The 25,022-nt window shown below is 58.2% G+C and overlaps 1 protein-coding gene and 1 non-coding gene across 3 annotated transcripts; one reads left to right on the top strand and one right to left on the bottom strand.

The window, feature by feature from the left end:
* Positions 1-4,899: 4,899 nt before the first annotated feature.
* TRNAR-UCU (transfer RNA arginine (anticodon UCU)) lies at positions 4,900-4,989 on the bottom strand. Its single transcript is given in 2 exon segments — positions 4,900-4,935; positions 4,953-4,989. It is a non-coding gene; the product is annotated as a tRNA-Arg (tRNA).
* Positions 4,990-5,281: 292 nt separating this feature from the next.
* On the top strand, positions 5,282-18,411 carry SLC27A4 (solute carrier family 27 member 4). 2 transcript variants are annotated; one of them, XM_059072596.2, is made up of 14 exons: positions 5,282-5,424; positions 5,592-5,679; positions 6,761-6,927; positions 8,510-8,904; positions 10,190-10,348; positions 11,789-11,858; positions 11,966-12,057; positions 12,865-12,974; positions 13,246-13,455; positions 13,625-13,751; positions 14,311-14,448; positions 14,580-14,744; positions 14,836-14,982; positions 17,555-18,411. In XM_059072596.2, exons 3-14 carry the CDS (start codon positions 6,767-6,769, stop codon positions 17,710-17,712), a joined length of 1,932 nt encoding a protein of 643 aa, XP_058928579.1. In that variant the 5' UTR covers positions 5,282-5,424; positions 5,592-5,679; positions 6,761-6,766; the 3' UTR covers positions 17,713-18,411. The 2 variants fall into 2 exon arrangements, with proteins under 2 accessions (XP_058928579.1, XP_066896720.1); XM_067040619.1 differs by lacking the exon at positions 17,555-18,411 and adding an exon at positions 15,945-16,587 and having other exon boundaries at positions 5,319-5,424.
* Positions 18,412-25,022: the final 6,611 nt, after the last annotated feature.

The following is a 25,022-nucleotide window of genomic DNA, read 5'->3' as shown; positions in this document are numbered from 1 at the left end:
GTTGGGTCTTCGTTGCTGCGCGCAGGCTGTCTCTAGTTGCAATGAGCGGGGGATACTCTTCGTTGTGGTGCGCGGGCTTCTCATTGTCGTGGTTTCTCTTGTTGCGGAGCACGGGCTCTAGGTGTGCAGCCTTCAGTAGTTGTGGCACTTGGGCTCAGTAGTTGTGGTTTGAGGGCTCTAGAGCGCAGGCTCGGTAGTTGTGGCTCGCGGGCGCTAGAGCGCAGGCTCAGTAGTTGTGGCGCACGGGCTTAGTTGCTCCACGGCATGTGGGATCTTCCCGGGCCAGAGCTCGAACCCGTGTCCCCTGCATTGGTAGGTGGATTCCTAACCACTGAGCCACCAGGGAAGACCCAGGAGCAGTTTTTGTTTGTTTTGTTTGTGTTTGTTTTCCGGCACGCGGGCCTCTCACTGTTGTGGCCTCTCCCATTGCAGAGCACAGGCTCCAGACACGCAGGCTCAGCGGCCACGGCTCACGGGCCCAGCCGCTCCGTGGCATGTGGGATCCTCCCGGACCGGGGCACGAACCTGTGTCCCCTGCATCGGCAGGCGGACGGACTCTCAACCACTGCGCCACCAGGGAAGCCCCGGGAGCAGTTTTATTCTTGCCACGTTTGCAGGGTGAGGAGGCAGCTGTGACGCTGTAGGTTCACTTTGGAGTGGTAACCAGGCATTTTCCTTGAGTCACAGCCAAGAAGTGGGGACGGGCAGGGTGAAAAGTATCGTTGGCAGAGTAGGCTGCCCTGTCTTGGGATTTAGAGCCAGAAAGACTCCCAAGGTGGCAGAGCCTTTAGAAGTTTTGGAGGCCAGCTCCTCATTGTGTGGGTAGGGCAGCTAAGGCCCAGAGAGAGGCAAGGAGTTGTCTGGAGTAACCAGAACACAAGCCACACTGCCTAGTTGGTTTTCCTCTGCCTCTGTTTCCCTGTGGATAATAAGGGCTGCAGTTTATAGCTGTACCGTGTGCCTAGGCAACTGAGACGCGTTATCACATGGACACTTCCAACAACGCAAGGAGGGAGGTGGTACTATTACTTGTATTTTACTGAGGCAGTAGGAGCAGAGCTGGGGCTGGAATCAAGGAAGACCGGTGTGGCCAGCACTGCCACACCGGTGCCTCAGCCTTCCTGTGGCCACCATGTCCCAGTCCAGGGCTCCCAGTGGCGGGGGAGGAGGGTGTGGGAGGCTGGAGGCCTACGTTGGAACCGTGGCCTTTCCAAGAGGGAAGCCTCATCCTGAGCTCTTTGAATTTATGCAGAAAGAGGAGGGGTTGAGGTGAGCCCCTGTACCTCATCAATCTTTGCAGTATAGGCCACCTTTCCAGAACTGCCAGCTGTTTCCACAGCTTCCCAGGGTTCTAGGCACCTCTACCGTGAGGTCAGTAAAAGTCGACAGTGCCAAGGTCGTGGGGGAAGGTCAGACCTTCGGATGGTCTCCTCTGCCCAGCTGGTGAGCTCACCTCCTGCAGCTACTCGGTGCACTGCTGACCCTGGGCCTTTACAGCCCTCAAGAGATGGGCCCTGGACCTCAGGACTAGCTGGGGAGGGAGCCTGGTCTCCAGCTCACGACAGGAGAAAAAGTACAGCGGCGAGAGCTACCACTTACTGAGTTCTTACCACAGCCCGTGAAGCCTGCCAGCTTCTGCCCAGAAACTTCCATGCTTCATCTGAATAAACCGTGTCGGTGTTCTGCCCACCTTTGGGAACACCATGTCCTAGGTCGTTACATGGTCAGCTTCTCGTCATTCACACCTGTGCTCAGACATCACCAGAGAGGCCTTCCCAGACCACCCTGTCTAAAGCAGCCCCCTTGCCCTCATGCCATGGCATCACCCGATTTTCTTTGCCATGCTTACCCCTCCCTGAAATTATCTCACTTGTTTATTTATGAGTTCCATGTGCTCCCAGAGGGCAGGGAACTTGTTCTTTCCCTTCACTGCTGGGAATAGCGCCTGGCGCACAGTAGGGGCTTCCTGCTTCGTGGTTGAAGGAATGGGTGCCAAGCTCCGTGCTGAGCACCCCACCTGCAAGATCTCATTCGGTCCCCACAACCTCATTGCACAGTGAGGGGCTCAGGTTTGGGGAGTGCCCTAGAGTCAGTCACACAGCTGAGGTGTGGTGGAGCCTGTCCTGGGACATGCAGGCCCCAAGTCCTCTCCCAGCGGCCAAGGGGAGGCTCGCTCTCCCTCTGCCTGTGTCCCGGGGGCACAGGCTCTTAAGGCAGACAGACCTGGCCTGGCCACCGCCCAGCCCTGCACCCTTGCAATAATCACATCGCCCCTTTGAGCCTCTGTTTTCTCATCTGTAAAACGCAGAGAGTATACACCTATCTCACAACAAAGCCATTGTGCAAACATAGCGCTTTAGCACCTAGTAAGAACTTAGGAGATGGAAGCTGTCATCTACCATGAAGGCCCTTGAGGCCTCTGAAGTCACCATGTACCCACTCCAGCCAGAGGTATTTATTTTGCACACACCCAGAGTGGGAGGAGTTATACAGCTCAGAGGTCCTGATGCCAAATACAACTGAATATCTATGGCGTAAGCACCTACCCTGTGCCAGGGCCAAATCACTTCAGTCCCCTGAGGAGGTTTATTTCCTTCAAGTGAGTTCCAAAATGTCAGTCTGTGTTAAGTCTGGAGATGTAAGTGCTGCTGTCAGTTCCCCAATGCAGAGCAGGTGGGGGCCGAGTCAGTGGAAAGGAGCCCACTGTGAGGTCAGCCTCAGTCCAGCCAGTCCCACAGTCCCACCAATGACAGCACCCAGCTTGCCCTTCTCAAGAACCCTCAGTGGCTCTTCACTGCCCCAGCATAAACTCCTCAGCCTATCACACCAAGCCTTTCCCAGTCACTCTTCCCAGCACACGGCCCTCCCCTCCCCATGCAGCCTGGTGCGCAGGCCTACCGCTCTTCAATCGCGTCATCAAGATCTTCTAAGCGTTTGCTGGATGCCGGGCTTCTGCAGTGACTGAGACGGCTGCAGCCCCGGCCTCTTGGAGTTGAGCAGTTATGGCAGCTGAGGGCCTTGGATGTGGCAGTCCTGCGCGGAGAGCCTGATATGTATCATCTCACTGAATCCATGCTCAGCCCAGGGTAGGAGGCGGGCAGAGACTGTGATGACTCCAGTCCCATTCTACTGATGAGGTCACTGAGGCTCCAGGGGAGGAAGGGATTTACCCAGCGTCTCACAGCTGGGGCTGAGAGGGCAAACCGGATATGTCTGATTGGAAAGCAAAGAAGACAAATCACTATAACGTGTGGTAGGTGTTAACAGAAGTACAGTGAGCGCCTGGTGACAACCTATTCCAGTGACCTAACCTCCACCCACCCTCTCGGTGGGTCCAGCTAGGCTGTTAGCAACTTGAAGGCAGACTGTCTTGTTCCCTCTAGATCCCCTTGCGTCTCCCCCTCAGGCTGGGCCTAGAGTCTGCTGGGGTACTGCTTTGGCTTCTCCGGTGTGTCCCAGGTGGAGGAGAACAGGGGGGCTGCTCACCACTGCCTCTTTCTCCAAATTCTCACTTGCCCACTTCGCACAGCACCTCAGCGGTTGACGTGGCAATAATCGTGCTTATACCTATGGATCCGTGTGTGGATAAGGTCAGGCCTCCTATTCATTCTCCCTGTCATTCATTCAGCAAGTATTTATCGAGTTTCTGTTATTTGCTAAGCCTGTGGATACCATCAGAGATAATCTTCATGTCTAGCTGTTGTAAGTGCTTGTGGTCAATGGGCCTGTAAGGTTCAATAATAAAAATGTCAAGCGCTAATTCAAACGCTCCCTGTGACTCTCCATACCAACCCTGTGAGGTAGACACCATTAGTATGTCCTCATTTTTATATATAAGAAATGGGGACTTTGAAATTTCAACTGAGAAGTTGAGCCAGGTCTGTTGGATGCCAATGCCCGTACCCATTACCACTGTACCACACTGCCTCCCGAATGTAATACCCATGGGGCAGGTGGTGCTTTAATTTACCTTGGTCCCCCAAAAGGACGTACACTGTACTCTGAAAGAAATAGGTCCAAGTACTTATCAGACCAAAAATTTCTTTTTTTAAAAAATAAATTTGTTTATTTTATTTATCATTTATTTTTGGCTGCGTTGGGTCTTCGTTGCTGCGCGCGGGCTTTCTCTAGTTGCGGCGAGCAGGAGCTACTCTTCGTTGCGGTGCGCGGGTTTCTCACTGCGGTGACTTCTCTTGTTGCACAGCATGGACGCTAGGCGTGTGGGCTTCGGTAGTTGCAACATGAGGGCTCAGTAGTTGTGGCTTGTGGGCTCAGTAGTTGTGGCGCACGGGCTAAGTTGCTCCGCGGCATGTGGGATCTTCCCGGACCAGGGCTCGAACCCATATCCCCTGCATGGGCAGGCAGATTCTCAACCACTGCGCCACCAGGGAAGCCCCAAATTTTCATTTTTCATTCCTATAAACATACCCTGAAAACTGTCCTTCCTCACTTTTAAGGACTTTGACTGGACTAAGGGATTAAGGAAGCTATTTAAGGACAAGTGGCAACTGTGGGTGCCCAACCTGTTTGATTATCAAGGAACCCAGTTTTCAGAGGCAGAGTGACACAGGGTGTGGGAAGCTGGCAGATGGCCCAGAGCTGGGCAGGTGGCACGACAAACGTGGTCGCAGCCTTCAGGGTCCAGACCATTCAGAGGCCAAAGATACGTACGGGTCTCCAAATCCGTGCCCTTTGTACCATCAAGTGTGCCAGGTTTCTTTCAAGATACCAAGAATGGGCAACGGTTCCTACGCAGCAATCCCTGCACCAAGTTTATTGCTGTCCCAGAAGCACAGGAGCCAGTCTGAGGTCTGCAGGAGCCTTTGAGTCTTCTGAACCTTGTGGCCCCGAAGGCCGTAAAATTTCCGAATGGAAGTGAAGGAGGAGCTGTCAAAGATTCGACTCTGGTGGGACTCGAACCCACAACCTTTGAATAGCCACACGAAGGCGGCTAGAAGTCCAACGCGCTATCCTTTGCGCCACAAAGCCAGCTGCTGGGTTTTTTTTTTTCCCACCCCCGACTCACCTCTGCCTGAAACAGCCCTTTTAGCGTTCTTCTATGTGTGGCGCCGGGACTTTGCTGAACTCTGCTCAGGTCCGGGCGCGGACTCCAGATTCTCCTCCAACTGTGCGGTGGGGGTGCTCTCCCCCACGTCCGGACGCCCAGGGATTGGAGGTCGGGGTCCAGGCATAGCCCGCCTGCCTCCTCACGGCCCCAGGGACCTCTGCGGCCAGGCGGGGCTGCGCGGCGCGGACTACAACTCCCAGTGTGCCGCGCGGGGGCGCCGCCATGGGCCGTCGCGCGCTTAGGACGGGCTGGGTGGGGCGGCGTCGGGCTCGCGGAGGCTGCGCGGCGTTGCCAGCTCTGCGGCGTGCTCACCCTGGGCAAGGCGCGGCGGGCGGCGTTGCCGGCCGGCTCAAAGGGTTTGGATTGCGGGAGGCGGCAGGAGGCGGGCGGGAGACGGGCAGGAGACGGGCGGGAGACGGGCAGGGGAGGAGCGCCGCGGGCGGGCGGGCGGGGCCGGCCGAGCTGCTGGGCCATGCAGGGCGCAGAGCCGGCGAAACGCTGAGACTCGGCTCTGCGCGCCCAGGAGCGGCTGATGCCCCCCGCGCTCCCCACTCTGCTACAGCAGCCGGGCCGCATCTGGACTGCGTGCTCCGCGGCGGGGCCGACACCAGGTGAGCCCAGGCTAGGACAGTGGGTCCCCGGGCGGGAGAATGTGCCCGGCCGAGTCCGGGGGAGGTGGTGGTACCGGTCTGGGGTGGGGGGCGCGCCCTGCTGCTCTGTCTCCTTGCCAGGCGCTCTGCTACCCTGGCTTTTTTGGGAGTCAGGGCGGTCCTCAGTGACCTGGGATCGGGGCCCGGGAGATCTGGGCATCCCGTTCCCTCCACGTCCCATCCCCCAGCCTTCCGGGACGGGTCTTACCTTCTGCCCTGGCGGGCTCTGGGAGTCCAGAGGTCTGAGGACCTTGGAGACCCTTGGCATTGGAGTTGGAGGCGCTGGTTCGGTCCCCCTCCCGGCTTTTGCTTTTCGTGTGGAGGAGGGGGAGATGGTGTAAGGGTTCCCTGTGGTCCAGACCCTGTCTTCGTCCTGGCTTGGAGAATCTCAGGCTACCTCATAGACGTGACCTTCAGCCCCTCCCCAGGAACAGGAGAACCTGAAGGAAAACAGTCCCATCTGCTGCCCCTTGAGCAAGTCTGTAAAGCACCAGGAATAGAGTCCAAGAGTCCTAATCTCATCCCTGCCAGCCGTTCCTCTCCCCTTAAGCCCCAATCCCCAAAGATTCATCTGAGTGGCTTGCTGAGTGTGTGTTTTGGGGTGACTTCAAGCCCCTCTTCCTCTCCCTCAATCACCTTTCCCCTCTGGGCGGTCACCTCTCAGGCACCTCCAGGCTCTCACCTGTTTTCTCCATCGCCCTCTGTGGGCCAACAGAGGCATGGCACTGCCTGGGCCTATGGGCAGGGACTGAGCAGGGCCCCTTCTCAAGAAGCTGCCCCTTTGGGTGTTGTGGCTTGGTCTTATCATCCACAGAAACTCCGTAGGTCTCCGGGTGGGGAGTCGAGCCCGAGGCACTCAAGTCAATACCCGCTTCAAGGCATGTTGGTCTAGCCTGACCCTTCCCGACAGCCCCGGAAAGGGACCCAGTCCTCAGCCACCCTACTCAATATGGCCTCACTACAGGTTAACCCTTTGAGCTGATAATGGCCTGGTTGCCCGAGCCAGGAGGTAGGGGGTCCACTGACTGCCCTGTGCCCACAGGCCACAATGCTGCTTGGGGCGTCTCTGGTGGGGCTGCTGCTGTTCTCCAAGCTGGTGCTGAAACTGCCCTGGACCCAGGTAGGGTTCTCCCTGCTGTTCCTCTACCTGGGGTCTGGCGGCTGGCGCTTTGTCCGAGTCTTCATCAAGACCATCAGGCGTGATGTCTTGTGAGTACCTGGTACAACCCCTGCTGGGTCTCCTGCGCTGTGCTGGGCTTCTAATCCCCCAAATCTCCCCAGGCCAGACCCTATGGCCCCTACTAGCACAGGGCACCCAGGCCCCAAAGGAGCAGTCTCTGTCCCTCACCCTTCCCCTTGCAATAGTATGTGGTACCTCCATTGCCAAGGTCAAAGTCTCCTCCCAGGGAATCTCCTTTACTTGGTGTTCTTTAGCCTGGAGCAGACTTGGGGGCCTGGGACATACATCAAACACTGGGCATGTTGAGGAGACATCTGTAAGGTGTCCTAAGAACGTGCTATAACTTGTGAGAGGGTGAAGAAGAACCCTGTGGAGAAGGCCCTGTCCTCCAGCTGGCGTGAGTCTGAGAGGGCACTGAGTTCTGGAGCAGGCCCTGAATCATGTCCAGGAGAACCTGCGTCCCAGAGAAAGTCAGGGATGGTCCATGGGGATATCCTGTACCAGAAACACCTGCTGCTACCTTCTCTGGGAAAAGCGCTGAGCTGACTCTGGGGCCTGGGGTGGGGAGAGGAATGAAGCAGCCCCAGACCTGGGCCAAGCTTAGACTGGTCAGGGAGACCGGAAGGGGACACAGTCAGTCCCTAAACTGGCCGTGCCATATGCGGGCAGAGACCCTGGCAGTCTTAATCACGGTGGTATCCCAGTGCCCAGCACCCCGACCCACACCCGGAACAGGTGGCTCGGCATTTGTCAATCTGAGCTGATTGCAAAAGGAGGTTTCGAGTAGCCACTGTGGGAAGGGTGGTCGCGGCAGAGAGCTGTGGGAGCGTGAACAAAGGGAGATGGCTTCAGGCCCAGGCCCCGGGGAATCAGAGGAGACCTCCTGGAGGAAAAGCAGTTGTACTTGAGAGTCACCTCAAGGAAGTGGGAGCAGGGGATTCCAGCCAGAGGGCATGGCATCAGCAAAGGCACAGAGGCTGGGGGGCCAGGAGAGTTCAGGGGTCAGAGGTGGCACGGGTGGGGCAGGCAAGGAGGATGTTGCCAAGTGATTCCACGAACACTTATTGAACACCTACCCTGTGCCTGGCACTGAGCAGCTCCTGGAGATAAGATGGTGAACAGGGCGGACCTTGCTGGGCTCACCGGGAGGGAGACGGGACAAATCGCGAACTCGTCTTTTTTCACTGCGGCAGTTACGGGGAGAGGGACGATACGGGGGTGTGGGAAGTCCAGGAGGAGGAGTTTGGACTTTGACTTGGGGCCCTGTAGTCGTGGAAGACCCCAACAGAGCAGCAGACTCAGGGCAGAGCTTAGAGTGTACTAGGAGTTGAACTCTGGAGCCGGACAGGACTGAGGTTCAAATGTCAGCACTGCCACGTTCCACCCGTAAAGCCCAGGGCAAACCCTGGCACCGGTTTCCTCCTCTGTACCGGGGAGGGAGTAACTGCCCGGGTCCCTGGTGTTATCGTGCAGCATCAATGAGCCGCTGCCCCGCACACATGTGCTGGGAAAGGGGTGTCACAAGTGACGAGACCAGGGCCTCCGGACCCCCCGCTCCCAAGCCCGGCAGTCACAGCTCCCTTGCTCTTCCCTCTCCCGCCCCACACCCAGCGGCGGCCTCGTGCTCCTGAAGGTGAAGGCCAAGGTCCGACGGTACCTGCGGGAGCGGCGCACGGTGCCCATCTTGTTCGCCTCCACGGTCCAGCGCCACCCGGACAAGACGGCCCTGATCTTCGAGGGCACGGACACCCACTGGACCTTCTGCCAGCTGGATGACTACTCAAGCGGCGTGGCCAACTTCCTGCAGGCGCGGGGCCTGGCCTCGGGTGACGTGGCCGCCCTCTTCCTGGAGAACCGCAATGAGTTTGTGGGCCTGTGGCTGGGCATGGCCAAGCTGGGCGTGGAGGCGGCGCTCATCAACACCAACCTCCGGCGGAACGCGCTGCGCCACTGCCTGACCTCCTCCCAGGCCCGGGCCCTCATCTTCGGCAGCGAGATGGCCCCGGGTGAGCCCCGACGGGGCAGGGGATAGGCGGGGGGTCCCACGGGACCGCCACAGCCCGCCTCCCTCCCCCCCCCTCCAGCCCTGGGAGAGTCTGTGTGGCTCACCGGTTAAGGGCATGAGCCCTGGAGTCAGATGGCCTGGGCTCTGCCCCTCGTAGGCTGGAGACCCGAGTGAGACCCCGTGCTTCAGTCTCCTCACCGTACCACCTGCCTCCTGCTGTTTTCAGGGAGACACTTCACCTGAAGCATTAACAAAGTGGCCGATGCTAGGCGACCCCCCCAGACATAATGGTAACTGTTCTTGTGACTAGTGAGGCCTCATCTATGAGATGGGAACAAGAATCTGTTCCCTGCTGTCCTGCAGAGCTTATGTTTATTGGCTGCCGCGTTGGGCACCGACCACGTGCTGAGTTTGGGGCTTTACAAAAGCAGCTCTAAGGTCCACTAAGCCCGGTCAGGTGGAGATTGTCGTCTTGGCTTTACGGATGAGGAGACTGAGGTTCCGAGTGGCGTGAGGCACCCACCCAGAGCCGCACAGCTGTTAAGTGACAGAACCGGGAGTTGACCTTGGGCTTGACCCCAGTGTCCCTGTTCTTTCTCCCCGTGCTGCTGTGACTGTGGGATAATGGGCAGGAGAGGTTCTTAAGATGCTGAAAGCGGGGGAGGAAAGATGCAGCGGGGAGAGGGGAGAGGGTTGGGACAAGTCAAGAGGAAGCCAGAGGAGCTGTGGCCGAGTGGGCCAGACTGGCCTGCTCTCAGGGCAGGTGAGTATCTGGACATCTGTAGTGCACAGGAGAGCCTGAGAGAAGGTTCCCACCCTCTGAAGAGGCTGGAGGGCTGCTGGCCTCTGACCCCCACTCCTCCCTCCTAACCAGTCCCCCATGGACTAGCACAGTACAGTGGGTAGGGCCATAGTAAGCCTTGGTGTGAGGTCGAGCTGCCTTGGGAGTCCCAGCTCCAGCACGTTCCAGCTGTGAGTGCATCCCTCCCATTCTCGGAGCCTCGATTTTCTCATCTGTAAAATGGGCCGTCATTGGTACCTGTTTCCTGGGGTGCGTGAGCAGGAGCACGCGTGTAAAGAGCCCGTAGCGTAGTTAGCCGGCAGCTAATGGGAGCCGTTGCTCCTCTCAGCATCTTCCTCACAACGAGGTCCCAGGTGCTTCACTCATCTCTCTGCCCTACCCAGCCAGCCTCCCCTGACAACGCGCTCAGCCCCGGCACAAGCAGAGGTCCTGGGAACCCGGGGCGTCCTGGCCTGCCTGCTGATCTGCCTTGTTTCCCCCACAGCTGTCCTTGAGATCGCTGCCAGCCTGGACCCCTCCATCAGCCTCTTCTGCACCGGCCCCTGGGAGGCCAGCGCGGTGCCCGCTGGCACGGAGCACCTGGACCCCCTGCTGGAAGATGCCCCTAAGCACCTGCCCAGCCACCCCAACAAGGGCTTCGTAGGTGGGCCCCTCACCCCCACAGGGGGGCTCTCAGATGGCCAGGGACAGAGCAGCGGCCTCAAGGCCTGGGTTCTTCTGTAAACTTGCTGTGTGACCTGGAGTGAGTCACGCCACCTCCCTTTTCCATCCGGGAAAATGAGGACAGTTATCCTGGGCTTGCTACGAAGGCTGCGTGAGCTGATGTGTGTGAAAGTGCCAGGCACACAAAACACAGTTCTTGAGCGCCCTTCGTTGATGCCTGACACGTGCAGGATCACGTGGAGCCCAGGAGCTGCCTCGCCTGAGTCTGGGCTGGGCTCGGACCGCGGGCGAGACCCTTTGCATAGCCGCCCACCGCCTGTTCAGTGCAGGCCCCTGTTGGTCTGTGATCCCCTGGGCGGCCTCCCCCCGACTTCTAGGCAGCCTTCCAGACCCTCTCACCTCTCTTCCTGCCCACTCCAGCCTGCCTTGTGGAGCCCACGGCCTGCTGCATCGCCTGGGGGGTTCAGAGCCTGGGCCAAGTTCATATCCCAGCTCTACTGCTTCCCTTGTATGACCCTGAACACCTGAGCTGCCCTTTGAGCCTCGGTTCCCAGAGCCATAAAATTGGGGATGGCAACAGAACCTGTGTTTGAGGGTTGGAAAAGGTCCAGTGGAAAGCTAGGGTATGACCGGAGCGCTCAGTGACTGGCCGTCATCGTCATTATCGTTTAACCTCTGCCACGTGTGGATATGGTCCGCTGGGTGCTTTTGTAAGCTCCTTGAGGGCGGGACTCGGGGTGGTTGAGCCTGGTGCCAAGCCTAGGGCTGACATACTGCACGCGCCCTGAGAACGTGAGATAGTTCCTATATAACGTGCAGAGGCATTTTTGACCTCCTGGAACCTCCAGCCTGGTGGGGCTGACCTCACACAGGAACCGTAACGTGACAATCCCTGGTCCTGGCAGTGGGGGAACACAGAAATGGTCAGTGGTGCAAAAGCTACCTCTGCACCCGGCTTCCTGCAGCTCACCCTCCCCACGCGGTAGGCGTCACCTCCTTTGAGAAGCCCTCCCTGGCACCACCTCCCCTCCCTGGAGCCTGGGTCAAGTGCTGCTGCTGGGCTTTGGCAGGCCCTGTGGTTCCCAACACTCTGTGCTTAGTGTTGGAAGTACCCGTGTCCTCATCTTCCTGTCCCACTTGGCTCTCACCTCCACCCAGGCAAGGCCTGTGCTCATCTTAAGTCACTGATGTCTCCCCGGGCCTGGCACAGAGCAAGGGCTCAGAAAAAGTTCGTTGAAGGAAGCAGTGCAGGCATTAGAGCAGAGACTGGTGCCTGGAGTCATCAGCGTAGGCTTTCTGGAGGAGGTGTGATGGGAGTGGGTGTTGAGTGACGTACACCTACAGACGTCCATCTGCCTGCCTCCGTGCCCAGCTCTGGGCTGCCCCCTCTCACAGCCGTTCCTGTGTCTGTTTTCTTCAGATAAGCTCTTCTACATCTACACGTCAGGCACCACAGGGCTGCCCAAAGCTGCCATCGTGGTGCACAGCAGGTAAGGGGAAGGTGCCCTCGGGGGAGGCCTGGGGATGGTGGGGCCTCGGAGCCGGTCCTCCTGCCTTTTCAGCGGCCCGCAGAGCCCTTGGCCCTCTGCCCTCCCAGGTATTACCGCATGGCTGCCCTGGTGTACTACGGCTTCCGCATGCGGCCCGACGACATCGTCTACAACTGTCTCCCACTCTACCACTCTGCAGGTATCCCAGGCCTGTCCACTCAGCCTCCAGCACCCCCAGAGTCTTGGAAGCCCCACCCTTCTTGGCAGGCAGCATGTTGCAGTAGAAACATTTGAGCTTTGGAGTCAAATCTGGGTTCAAATACAGATGTGGGCATTGATCTCTGAATGAAAGGGGTCACACCAGCAAAAGTGGTGGGTGTGGCTGTGTCCCGCAGGGCACCTGGGCTGGTCTGACCATTCGGTTCACTTCCACAGGTATGCAGAGTCTTAGGAGCTGCTTGGTCTTAGGAGCTTTTAGAAAGACAGAGATGGAATAAATGTAATTCCTGCCCTCCAGGTGCTTAGGGTTTGGGTGTGTGTGTTTGGGGCAGGATGAATGATGGGACCCTACCCTGACTCTTAATACAAGAAATGGCCTTGAGTATGGGGAGAGGCAGGGAGCAGGAGCTCAGTTCAAGGGAAGAGCCCAGTGATGGCCTGGAAGGCTTCCTGGAGGAGGCGCACCCAAGGCAGGCAGAAGCTAGGCGGGCTAGCTCAGTGCCCCCTGGCTGAATGGTAGCGTTACGGGTATGGGAGCAGGCGCTTGGGGCCAGCTCCAGAGGCCTTAGGGGACAGTCTAAGGAGTGTGTACTCAATCCTACAGGCACTGGGGAGCCATGGAAGGTGTCTGACTGGCGAGAGAGAGATGACCAGTTAGTGTTGCAGGGACAGGACAGGAGAGAGAAAGAGAAAGAGCCTTTGAGGAGGTTGGGCTGTGCAAGAGGAGGCTCTAGAGGGAAGGGTCTCCTGTCTCCCTGACCTCTGAGGCTCACCCCTCTGCCTTCAGGAAACATCGTGGGAATCGGGCAGTGCCTGCTGCATGGCATGACGGTGGTGATCCGGAAGAAGTTCTCAGCTTCCCGCTTCTGGGACGATTGTATCAAATACGACTGCACAGTGAGTGAGAGGGGAAGGGGGATGAGCATCCCCGTCCCCTCGTGACCCTCCCACCAGGTCTACCCAGGGACATCTGTCTTACAGCTGAGGGCAGCCAGCCATGTATTTGCGGCAACACTCCCATTGTTCAGATGGGGAGACTGAGGCCCAGTGAGGGAAGGGATTGCACAGCCGGCCCCTGGGGTAGTAGGGGTAGGGGCTTGCGGGGGTTGGGGGGCAGTGAAGTAAGAGTAGCCTCAGGGGCCCAGACTCACGCCAAGTCCATCCCCAGATCGTGCAGTACATCGGTGAACTCTGCCGCTACCTTCTGAACCAGCCACCCCGGGAGGCGGAAAACCGGCACCGGGTGCGCATGGCGCTTGGCAACGGCCTCCGGCAGTCCATCTGGACCAACTTTTGTAGCCGCTTCCACATTCCCCAGGTGGCCGAGTTTTACGGGGCCACTGAGTGCAACTGTAGCCTGGGCAACTTCGACGGCCAGGTGCGGCCCAGGTTGGGGACGCGGACGGAGCACGGAAGGCACGGGCGGCAGAGGGGAGAGCAGAGTTCGAGCGTGGGAGTGTGGGTGCCGGAGGCCCCCCGCGGCCCCCAGACTGTCCAGTTTCCGGCCCGCGGCGGGAGCACCCGGGCCCAAGTCTCGGCCTTTGCAGGTGGGGGCCTGTGGATTCAACAGCCGCATCCTGGCTTTCGTGTACCCCATCCGGCTGGTTCGCGTCAACGAGGACACCATGGAGCTGATCCGGGGGCCTGATGGCATTTGCCTTCCCTGCCAGCCAGGTCTACCCTAGGGTTGCGGTTGGGGGCCAGAGTGGGAGGGGCTGGCTCAGGAGGGAGGTGGGGCCGGTGGGTGGGGAGCCCCATCCTGGTCAGCAGCCAGAAGTCAGCTCTTCTCTCAGGGCCCCCAGGCATTTATTTCTTCATCCGTGCATCCATGCAGGCACCGTCCCATCTACCCAGTCCATTTGTGCACTTCCGCGTTGTGGACCCCGGGCCCCGGCTGCCTCAGCCCCCCAGCTCTGTGCCTGAGCCCCTCGCCTGCACGCGCTTGTCCTGAGGAGTCCACGTGGTTCAGAACGTAAAGCTCTTTAAGCAGAGCCAGGGCCCGGGGAGCGCTGGCTCTGGCTAGGGCGTCCGTGTAGGGCTCCACCACCCTTTCATTTGTTGGTTCGACTTTCCATCCATCCGTTCGGTGACCAGACTGTACCAAGACGCTCCCTGCCCTGGGGGCTCCTGCGCTGGGGCGAGGAGAAGCGGGCGTTTCTGTGGACAGCTGCAGGGCGCGCTTAGTGTGAAAGAGAGCCCAGGCCGGGTCTGACCCCACCTCCCCCGCCCACAGGTGAGCCGGGCCAGCTGGTGGGCGCCATCATCCAGCATGACCCCCTGCGGCGCTTCGATGGCTACCTCAACCAGGGCGCCAACAACAAGAAGATCGCCAAGGATGTCTTCAGGCAGGGGGACCAGGCCTACCTCACTGGTGGGTGGGCGCCTCTCCCTAGGCCCTTGCCGCCCCTCGGGGAGGGGGGGAGGACGGAAGGGCCTTGCGCCACCCTCCGAGAGCACCTCCCCGGGCCCCCCCAGGCCCCAGCTCACCCAGCTCCCCTCTAGGCGACGTGCTGGTGATGGACGAGCTGGGCTACCTGTACTTTCGGGACCGCACGGGGGACACCTTCCGCTGGAAGGGCGAGAACGTGTCCACCACGGAGGTGGAGGGCGCGCTCAGCCGCCTGCTGGCCATGGCCGATGTGGCCGTGTATGGCGTCGAGGTGCCAGGTACCCGGGGAGGCGGGAGGTGCCGGGCGTGTGTGCCGAGGGGCCGCAGGGGCCATCGCCAGCCACTCACTGTCCACTCTGTCACCCCCAGGAACCGAGGGCCGGGCTGGCATGGCCGCTGTGGCCAGCCCCTCCGGCAGCTGTGACCTGGAGTGCTTAGCCCAGCTCCTGGAGAAGGAGCTGCCCCTGTACGCCCGCCCCATCTTCCTGCGCTTCCTGCCTGAGCTGCACAAAACAGGTCTGTCCCCACCCCCGACCCCAGCTCCAACTCGCTCGCAGGTGCCAGGCCAAGGCCCCTTCCTGGGTCCTTCTGAGAGGCCGGGGTGCCTGTCGTTTTCCCTTCACCCGCAGCCTTGCCAAGTGGTTGGTAACCTGACCTACCTGTGAGCAGACCCAGGCTTCAGGGAGAGAGGGTGCATCCTTTCTCAGCGGGACAAATACTGACTGAGTGTCTAGTCTGCTCCAGGCACTGTGCTAGGCCCTGGGGGTGTAGGTGACAAATCCTGGCAGGACCTGTGCCTTCTGGGACTTCTTGAGCAGCAGGGGAGGCAGCCCCAGGATAGGAATTCCAAAGATAAAGAATGGAATGCAGATCAAACTGACAGGAAAGTGAATGAGGGGGTTGGGGGTGACTGGGAGGCTCCCCTGGGAGACCTGAGAGAGAGAGAGAGAGAGAGAGAGAGAGAGAGAGAGAGAGAGAGAGAGAGAGAGAGAGAGAGAGAGAGAGAGAGAGAGAGGGAGAGGGAGGACTTCGTGGGGGTGGGAGGCCTTCTGGGCTCTGGGAACAGCCAGTGCCGAGTCCCTGCGGCAGGGAGGCGCTTGGCTGCTGGAGGAACGAAAGGGGGCCCCCGAAGCTGGAGCAGTGAGGGGCGGGCAGCAGCGTGGGGCGGGATGGCGAGGGCGGCAGGGGCCTTGTGGGCCGGGGAGGGGGGCTTGGACTACACCGGGGGCAGTAGGGAGCCACAGAAGTGTTGCAGCAAGGGAGTGACCTGGTCAGATTCGTGTCCTGTGTGGAGGCTGGGGAGGCTGCAGGTGGCCCAGGGGGAGGGGACGACGAGAGAGGGGAGGGGCGAGTGGTGGGTCCACGGGCACACGGCGGGCTGGTGCCATCCTTCTGTCTGTCGGTCCTCTCCTCTCGGGAGCTCCTCTGGGCAGGAAGCTCTGAGGCTCACGCCCCGACCTCTCCTCCACTCGGCTCAGCCCCTGCTGCCTGTCCTGGCTCCCCCCACTGCTCGACCTCTCCCTGGCTGCTCCGCCACCCCCAGGGCATCATCGTGTCAGCCCTGCCTGGATGGATGGAAGGCCTTCCCTGACTCACGTGGCCCCTGCGCACACCTGAAGCTCTGGGGAGGGTCGGACGCGGACACTGGTACCGTGCTCAGACCGAGACTGCGAGCTCCCCTGAGGACTGGGCAGCCGCTGTGACTTCTGTGTCCAGGAGGCACGGGGTCGCTGTCAGACCTCAGGCTTCAGGCAGGCTTTGCTGCAGAACACCCCCAAACTTACTTAGGACTCAAAACAGCCATTTTATTTGCTCACAATTTGTGGGTCAGCAGTCTGGGGGTAAGTTCAGCTGAGTGTTCTTCTGTTGGCCCCACCTAGGGTCAAACAGTGCCATCGGGTGTCAGAGGGCCTCCCTCACGTAGGGCTTCCGGCTGGTTGGCTCTGCGGTGGTGTCCACGGGACCGTGGCGACGGCAGTGCGCTCTGTCTGCGCTCTGCGCTCCCCGTCACGGCAGCCACGGGCCCCAGGTAGCTGTGGAGCACTTGAAGGGGGACCGGTGTGACGAGGAGACTGAATTTTAAATTTCGTTTCATTTTAATTAAATTTGCATAGCCACATATGGCCATTGACTACCCTAAGCGGCCCTTCCTGGGGTGGTTCTGCTCTGTTCCACGTGGTTTCTCCTCCTTCAGAGGCTAGACTGGTCTCAGGGCACCCCGAGAGGGTGGGGATGGGAGCTGCAGGGCCCCTTGAGGCCTAGACCACCCGCAACACGGCCTCTTCCGCACTCTGCGAGTCAGAGCCAGCTGTAAGGCCAGTCTGGATTCAAGTCGCCGTTCAGAAAGACTCCGTCTCTTGCTGGGAGAAGTGGCCAGTCCACGCGGCAGAGAAGTACCTGCGGGGAAGCTGTAGCCATTCCTGGCATCTGTCACACCTGGGTTCAAACCGCAGCTCCGCCGCCTACGAGCTGTGCTCGGATCTGTGCCTCTGAGCGTCAGGCTCCTCATCTATATAGAGGGGCTAAGACCGTCGATTGAAAGATGCATAGTTTATATTACACGCTATTAAGGGGAAAAAACACTAATTGAGCTATTTCAGAGATGCCGAGATCTGGAATCTTGTGCGTCTTAGAATCCATAGAACACGGTTGCGCACCTGGCCCCGGGGTTGACGTGCGCATTGCGTGAGAGCACGTCAACACCTGGGAGGTGCTCGGATGAAAGGGAGCCTTCGGGGAAGACCTGCGTTCTGGCCCTCGCTCTGCTGTCGTGTTCAGCGTGTGGCCCTGAACGAATAGCTTCTCTTCTTCAGGTCTCCGTTTCCCTGTCTGCAAAAAGGGGTGGGTAACTCGGCCCCTTCCCCTTTGCCGGGGCTGCTCTGAGGAGTGGATACATAATGTAAGGGCTGGAGCCTTTGCAAACTGTGGAGGGCCGTGCCCCTCCTCCCACGCCTCCCCTTTCCGGTGTCCTGTGCAGCCCTCCCCCTCTGCCCCTCCTCAGCCCTGGCCGGAGGGCGGGTTCCGAGAGCTCGGGCCCCTGCCCTGCACCCGCTGACCCTTCTTCCCCCTTGTCTTCTCCCTCCCTCAGGGACCTTCAAGCTACAGAAGACAGACCTGCGGAAGGAGGGCTTTGACCCAACAGTTGTGAAAGACCCACTGTTCTACCTGGATGTCCGGAAGGGCCGCTATGTCCCTCTGGACCGAGAGGCCTACACTCGCATCCAGGCAGGCGAGGAGAAGCTGTGATTTGCCCCGAGTCCCTCTGAGGGCCACCGGATGCTGGACCCAGAGCACCAGCTCCCACCCCAGAGGGTTCCTGGGCAAAGCCAGACCAAAGCAAGAAGGGCCTGGCCTCACAACCCCGAGGTGCCGACCCCCACCCCTCAAAATTGCCAAGGGACTCACCTGCTGCCTCCCCCTTCCCCCCGAGGCTTTCTGTGAAAGCCTCATCTCCGTGTTGTGTCTTCAGGGGGCCTCTGGGCCCCAGGCTGAGACTGAGACTGGGCCCCTCAGGATGATGTCTCAGGGCAGGACAGGGGAGGTGGAGGGTCACCAAGCACTCTCCAGAGAACAGGCAGCTTGTAAATGGGACCAGGGCAGAAGCCCCCAGACCCAGGAAGCCAGCAGAGTGGGCGGGGGCAGCGGTGGCCATTGATCAGCTGTCCGAATAGGATCCAGGCCCTGGAGCCACTCAAGCGTCCTCAGCCCTGCCGGTGCCTCTAGGAGGGCAGGAGAGGGACTGACCTGTAGCAGGCAGCCTGGACCGGGCACCCCTCTCATCCTCCTCTCTCTGGGTGCCTGCCTGGCTGTCCCTCAGGCAGGGGGGCCTTTCTGTCTTTGTGGGTCTGTCCTTGTCACCTCCTCCGTCCCCGTCCTGGCCTGGCTATGAAAGGAGAAGGGGTGGGGGCCGCTCAGGGGCCAATAAACTCTGCCTTCCTCCCCCTGCCTGTGTGCCTGCCGCCTGAGCTCACCCCAGCCTGCTCAGGCCCCAACTTCCGCCCCATTTTCTCACTCCATTCATTCGTTCATTTGGACTGAGGGATACAGCAGGTTATCTTAGATGGGGGGCAGTTCCCACCTGAGCCTGGCAGGGTGCTTCAACAGCATGATCTTGAGAGTCTAAACCAGCTGTGTCACTTATGAGCTTGTGGCCTTGGGCAAGTGGCTTTGTCTTCTCTGTGACAAGGGAATGATCGGTTAGGATTCAGAGAGCTCAAGGGAGCCAGTATGAGGAGAGGGCTGTTCAGAGCCACTGAGGGAGGAAACCCTAACCCAGCACAGGGTCCCATCTCCAGCCCCTTGCTGGTGCTGTTCCTTCCGCCAGGGGTGCATTTTCCCAGGGGTTTGGCAGGGGTGCCGTGCAAGGCAGAGCGGGGCTGCGTAACCAGCCGGGTAGAGTCTGGGAAAGCTTCCTGGAGCAGTCTTTCCGGAGCTGGTCAGCAGTGCCAGTGGCAGGCCAGCTGTCCCCTAGGGCCCAACCCTGGAGTCGCGCACAGGCTGGAAACGTGCGCAGCCCAATGGAAAGGGGGTCCACCCCAAGCCAGGGCAGCAGGCAGCATGTGTGCCCCAGGGCGTCATCTCCACTATTTAACCCTCAGCACCATCTGTCACTTGACAGGGGTCACACAGCAAGTAGTGGGGACTGGAATGCCAGCCCGGCCCCTTGGCCTTCCCGCGGCTCCACTGCCTCCTTGGTGCAGAAGGCAACAGGAAAGCCAGATGAGCTTCCGTTCCACGCATGCTTGTGGAGCCAACTGGGAGCCACACCTCAGGCCAGCAGCTGACTGGGTGGTGGGTGACCAGGGTGAGAAATCTGGGGTGCCTCCTCGGGGAGTGACCTTTGAAAGATAGTGGAGTCTGGTGCCACTCTTGGGAGAAGAGGGAGGCCGTGCTGGAGTTGGCCCCTGGAGAGCGAGGCTGATTGCGGGTGGCCGTTTGGGAGTGCCAGGCATGGCTGCAGTGCCCCGGTGTGGCCAGCAGGGGGCGCACGGGTCCTGCAGAAGCCAGTCTAGCCTTCGGCGCTCGGCCAAGGGAAGCTGGAAGGAGGGAGTGCAAGTCCCCACTTCACCCCCAGCGGTACTCATCCCAGAGGACTCTGTGGTGGGCCTTTGATCGGGCTCCCAAGGGGCTGGACTTGGCTGACAGTGAAGCTTCGCGTCTTTAACCCTCGGCAGTGACTGCTCTCCGACGGGAAGGAGCCCCCCAGTGGTCCCTTTGCCTTTCCCCTGGTTGAGCACAGTCACGCAGAGACAGTGTGGAGCGGTGGTTCAAAGCTCCTGCTCAGGAGCCAGTCAGGCCTGAGTTCAAGTCCGTTTGCCGGGCTAAGCCTCCGTTTCCTCCCTCTCCCATAAGTGGTAGTCTAGGAATCCCTACCTCGGGACAGTTGTGAACGCGTAATGAGATCGTGCTTGGAAATCTCTCAGCACGGGGTCTGATGCTGACTGTTGTGCGGTACGTGGTAGTTAAAAGAGAAAAGGAGCAGTGTTGGGGTGCTAAGACCCCAGACTAGGCCTGTTTCCCAGTTCTGCACCAGCACCCGCCCCCAGCCCCTCCACGAAGGGACAGGGCTGGTGGGCCGCTGGGCCTTGCAGTTCTCCTGTCTGCCTTTGGTCATCCCGAGCCACGGCTGCCCCCGGGCCTGCAGTCCGTGCTCAATACGTGCTTGTGAAGTTAATGATGGCTACTGTTTACTGGGCGTTTCCTGACATTTACATAGTGCTTCACAGTTTGCAAAGCACTGTGTAAGTACATCGACGGAGCAGATGCTCAAGCCCTACTCTGTGCAGGGGGGCAGGGCATGGTCAGATCTGCCCTCAGGGAGCCCACTATCTGGGGGCAGAGGAGAGGGTCCTAGCCAGTCAAGAAGCAAAGGGTGTGTGCTTAGCTGCACCCTAACCCAGAGCCCTGGTCGGCGTGTGGGGGAGGTGAGGAAGTCGTGTTTCGTGGTCACAGAGGCTTTTCACGGAAGAGTCATCCAAGAATAGGAGAGGGAAGAATGGCCCAGACAGAAGGAGCCACAAAACATAAAGGCCTGGAGGTGAAGGGCAGGGAAGGGCGAGCAGGGCAGATGAAAGAAGGGCAGTGGGGCTGCAGCGGTGGGGCTGGGGGGAGAGTTGAGGCAAGGTATGCGGAGTGAATCCTTTGTGGGCATTTCTTGCACCCTTGAGGACTGGGAGCTCAGCTAGGAAATCCTTGTATCAGGCCAAACCCATTTCCCTTGACTTGCTGACAGCCACCGCGTGTGGAGCACTTCCTATGTGCAGGACGTGAGGCCAAGCACTTTACGTGCATTATTTCATTAAATCCGTAATACAGAGCAGCTACAGTTTTTATCCCCACTCCACAGATGAGGAATCTGAGGCTCAGAGAAGCCAAGTCTCTCCACAGACCACAGGGCCTGTGAATAGCAGCGTTGGGATGCGAGCCCCCTTCCCGGAGCCCCAGTGTTCCCATCTGCAGGCTGGGCCGGGGAGGCTGGAAGGGGCCTGCCTTGAGCGCCCCAGAGGTCCTACCACCCTTAGACAAGCGAGTGGCTGCCCAGGCCAGTGCTTGGTGTATCACTTTCAATCCCTGGGAAGAAGGTTAAATACCTCTGAGGGGCCTATTGAGGCGCTGGCTGCAAGGGAAGGGGCGACAGAGTGACTTTCAAAGGGGCTTGAATGCGTGGCCAGCCCCTCCCCTGGAGGAGGGGGCACTGCTTCCTCCCGGCCTAATGATATTCTGGGCTCAGCCCTCATCTTTGGCGGCAGTTTAACCCGAGCCGGGGCGGATTTCTTTCTCACTGATCTCAGCTTGACACCCAATTAGCACAAGAATGGGAGGTGGAAGCCTGCAAGAGGCGCCTCCCAGCCTCCCGGGGCGCACGAGGGGAGCAGGCGGGGAGACAAAGGGCAGCAGGCAGGGGGGCCCCCGCGCCCTCGTCTCCTCTGCAGACCCCGCCATTGTCTCCCTAGGAGCTTCAGAGGGGACGGAGGCCAACGCCCGGCTAGCCAGCCTGCTGGAGGGACGGGGTTGGGGCCCAAGCCCCTCTTCTGCGTGGATCCCAGGGGAAGGCATTTGGGTGAGCCAAGCCCAACAGGACACAGTGAGGGTCAGGGATCCTGAAGGCACGACAACCTGGGGTCGAGGCCTGACACGTAGGGGTCCGTGAACAAGTCACCGGTTCTCGGCCTCAGTTTTCACATTTGAAAAATGGCGCTAATAGTAGCCCCAGTGAGGCATCCGTCAGGTCATGCATGTGAAGCTCCTGGCGGAGCCGGAGTGGGGGTCAGTACTCGCTGAATGAGTATAATATGTTAAACTGTTACTGTTACTAATTAGGAGGTTGAGTAGGGTAGGCTTGGGGTCAGGAGAAAGGACTTTCTAAGAACGAGAGCCAGGCGTTCAGAGTGGGCTGACTTACCGAGAAGTGAGCTCCCAGTCTCTGGGGCTTTGCCAGGAGAAGCTGGAGGCCCCCCAGCCTGTTGAAATGTGGGAAGGGTTCCCACTCCTCTGGCCTCCCTACATGCCCTCTCCTGCCCACCTCCACCTCCCACAATTCCTTGGGACTTGGGCTTCGATGTGACTTCCTCTGGGAAGGCTTGCCTAACCCCAGGGCTGGACAGGGTCCTTCTCCAGCTCCCACGGGCCCCCGTGTTCCCCCTTCATGCTACTGATTGCCCTGTGTGGTCTATTTTCACATGTGTGTCTTTTCCAAAACATCAACCCTAGGAAGGCAGGGACCCCTTGGGTTTGTTCCCCATTGTGTTCCCAGCACCAGCATTGGCACTTAATAGGTGCTCAATGAATGTCTGTCAAATGGATGAAGCTTTTCAAAAGCTCCTTAGCTTTCCCATTCCAGCCTCAGGAGGCAGCGGTTCACAGGGTTAGAGGATATTCAACTCATAGAGGTGGGCTAAAATCAGAGGCCTTTACCTTGTCGGCAAAGAGAAGACAGTAAATGACTTTGAGCAGGGGATTGATATGTGTTCACTCATGCATTCATTCATTAACTCATTCAGCAAGCACGTACCAAATCTCTACAGTGTATAAAGCTCTTCATTATGAGCTAAGGCTATAGGATGAACCAGGCAAGGTTTCTAGAGCTCAGCCCTTGGAGGAGCCGGTGGAAATATCTTAGAATATGTGAGTGTGTGTGTGTGTGTGTGTGTGTGTGTGTGTGTGTTCATGTGTGTATGTGTGTATATATATTATATTTTTTTAATTTATTATTATTTTTTTTAATGCCTCACTGTGCAGCTTGTGGAATCTTAGTTCCCCCACCAGGGATTGCACCCAGGCCCTTGGCAGTGAAAGTGCAGAGTCCTAACCACTGGACCGCCAAGGAATTCCCTAGAATATTTTTGCTGAAAAGACCTTAAGAGATCGTTTGGCCCCAAAACCTTCTTTACAGATTGGGGAAACTGAGTTCCACGGTTTCCACTGGGGCCTTTCCATTTACCACAGGATTCTTCTGTGCTTTTCAAGGACCAGGGCTCTGTCTCATTTGCCCTCATTTTGCCAGTGCCCTGGAACCGTGCCTGATACACTGAAGGCGCTCAGGGCTGTCTGTGGAGTGAACTGTACAAGGAAGCCAAGGCCAGAGGGAGGGAGTGGGAGGCAGGCAGGCCAGAGAAGCAGGTGCAGGTGAGAGATGATGGGGGTGGCGGTGGTGGAAGAACGAGGGGGTTGCAAAATCAGCAAGGAGACAAGTCCAAATGTGACTGTCTGGGCGTGGGAGAGAATTAAGAACAATGTCCAAGGTGTCTTGCTGGGGTGTTTCCTTGGATGGCAGTGGTATCCTTGAGATGGGGAACACGGGGAGCCTGTTTTAGGATGCGAGGCACTGTGCCAAGAACTCACTCAGTTCTGACTACAACCCTACGGGGGCTGTTACTGTCTTCATTTTACAGATGAGGAAACTGAGACACAAAGACGTTAGCGACTTAACCAAAGACACAGTAGGAAGTGGTGGGACCCGGATGTAAAGCCGGCAGTTGAACTCCCAGCTCTTAGTGATGACTACGTTATATCCACCTTTAACCACCAGGCTACCCCACCTTCTCTACTAATGCTGGGTTCGATTTTGGCAGCGTGGTTTAGATGCCCTGGGAGATCCACTTCACCCCTTTTGTGCCCTGGGCTTTTGTAACAGGCTGCGGTGGTCTCCCTATCTCCTTCCCTGTTCCCCCCAAACGTTCTCCACACTGTAGGCAGGAAGGTTTGTTTTATTTTTAAATAAATTTATTTATTTGTTTGTTCATTTTCGTTGCTGCGCGCGTGCTTTCTCTAGTTGTGGTGAGCGGGGGCTACTGTTGATTGCGGTGCGTGGACTTCTCATTGTGGTGTCTTCTCTTGTTGCGGAGCACGGGCTCTAGGTGCGCAGGCTTCAGTAGTTGTGGCGCGTGGGCTTAGTTGCTCTGAGGCATGTGGGATCTCAGACCAGGGCTCGAACCCATGTCCCCTGAATTGGCAGGTGGATTCTTAACCACTGCGCCACCAGGGAAGCCCAGATATTTTTTAATATGTTTATGTATGTATGTATGTATTTATATGCCACGCCTCACAGTATGTAGGATCTTAATTCCCTGACCAGGGATTGAAACCGCGCCCCCTGTAGTGGTAGCACAGAATCTTAACCACTGGACCACCAGGGAAGTCCCAGGAAGGATATTTTAAAACACAGTTCTAATAATGTCATACACACACATACACACACACACACAGGGAAGTCCCAGGAAGGATATTTTAAAACACAGTTCTAATAATGTCACACACACACACACACACACACACACACACACACACCAAAATCCTTCCACTGGACCACCAGGGAAGTCCCAGGAAGGATATTTTAAAACACAGTTCTAATAATAATGTCATACACACACACACACACACACCAAAATCCCAGGAAGGATATTTTAAAACACAGTTCTAATAATGTCATACACACACACACACACACACACACACACACACACACACCAAAATCCTTCCAAGGTCTACCATTGCTTTTAGAATAGAGACTGAAATTCTTACCTGGCTCGCAAGGCATGATTTGGCCCCTGCCCACCTTTCTAGCCTCATCTTTTACCAGGCCCTCTACTCCCCAACTTCCGCCTTCTCTGGTGTTCCAGCACGTTCTCCCACCCAGAGTCTTTGCACCCTCTGTTCTCGCTGGAATGCTCCCAGAGGTTTTTTTCCCCTCACGTCCACCTAGTTAGCTCTACTCAGGCTTTAGCGCTCAGCCCAAATCCAGTCCAGTCCCATTTTCTTTTTGAAGTTCTTATAATTCCAGATCATTTTTCAGTTTGAGATTTTACATTTATTAGCATGACTCGTATGTTTATTTGATTAGTTTCCCCCACTAGACTGTGAGTGCCCTAAGGGCTGGAACCTTGCCTATCCCGTTCACCCCCGCATCCATTAGCACCAACCAAAATGCCAGGCACACGGAGGACGTGCAATAAATAATCTGTTGAATGAGTGCAATCCAAATCGACAGGGCGGTTGGATTGCGAGTGGATGGCTCAGGAGAGAGATTTCTGGGCCGGAAGTAAAGACTTGGGGGTCAC

Source organism: Kogia breviceps, chromosome 8 (assembly GCF_026419965.1).
Source record: "Kogia breviceps isolate mKogBre1 chromosome 8, mKogBre1 haplotype 1, whole genome shotgun sequence".
Classification (NCBI taxonomy): Eukaryota; Metazoa; Chordata; class Mammalia; order Artiodactyla; family Physeteridae; genus Kogia; species Kogia breviceps.
The sequence above is the reverse complement of the archived record's forward strand: the minus strand, read 5'-3'. Positions and strand labels throughout refer to the sequence as shown.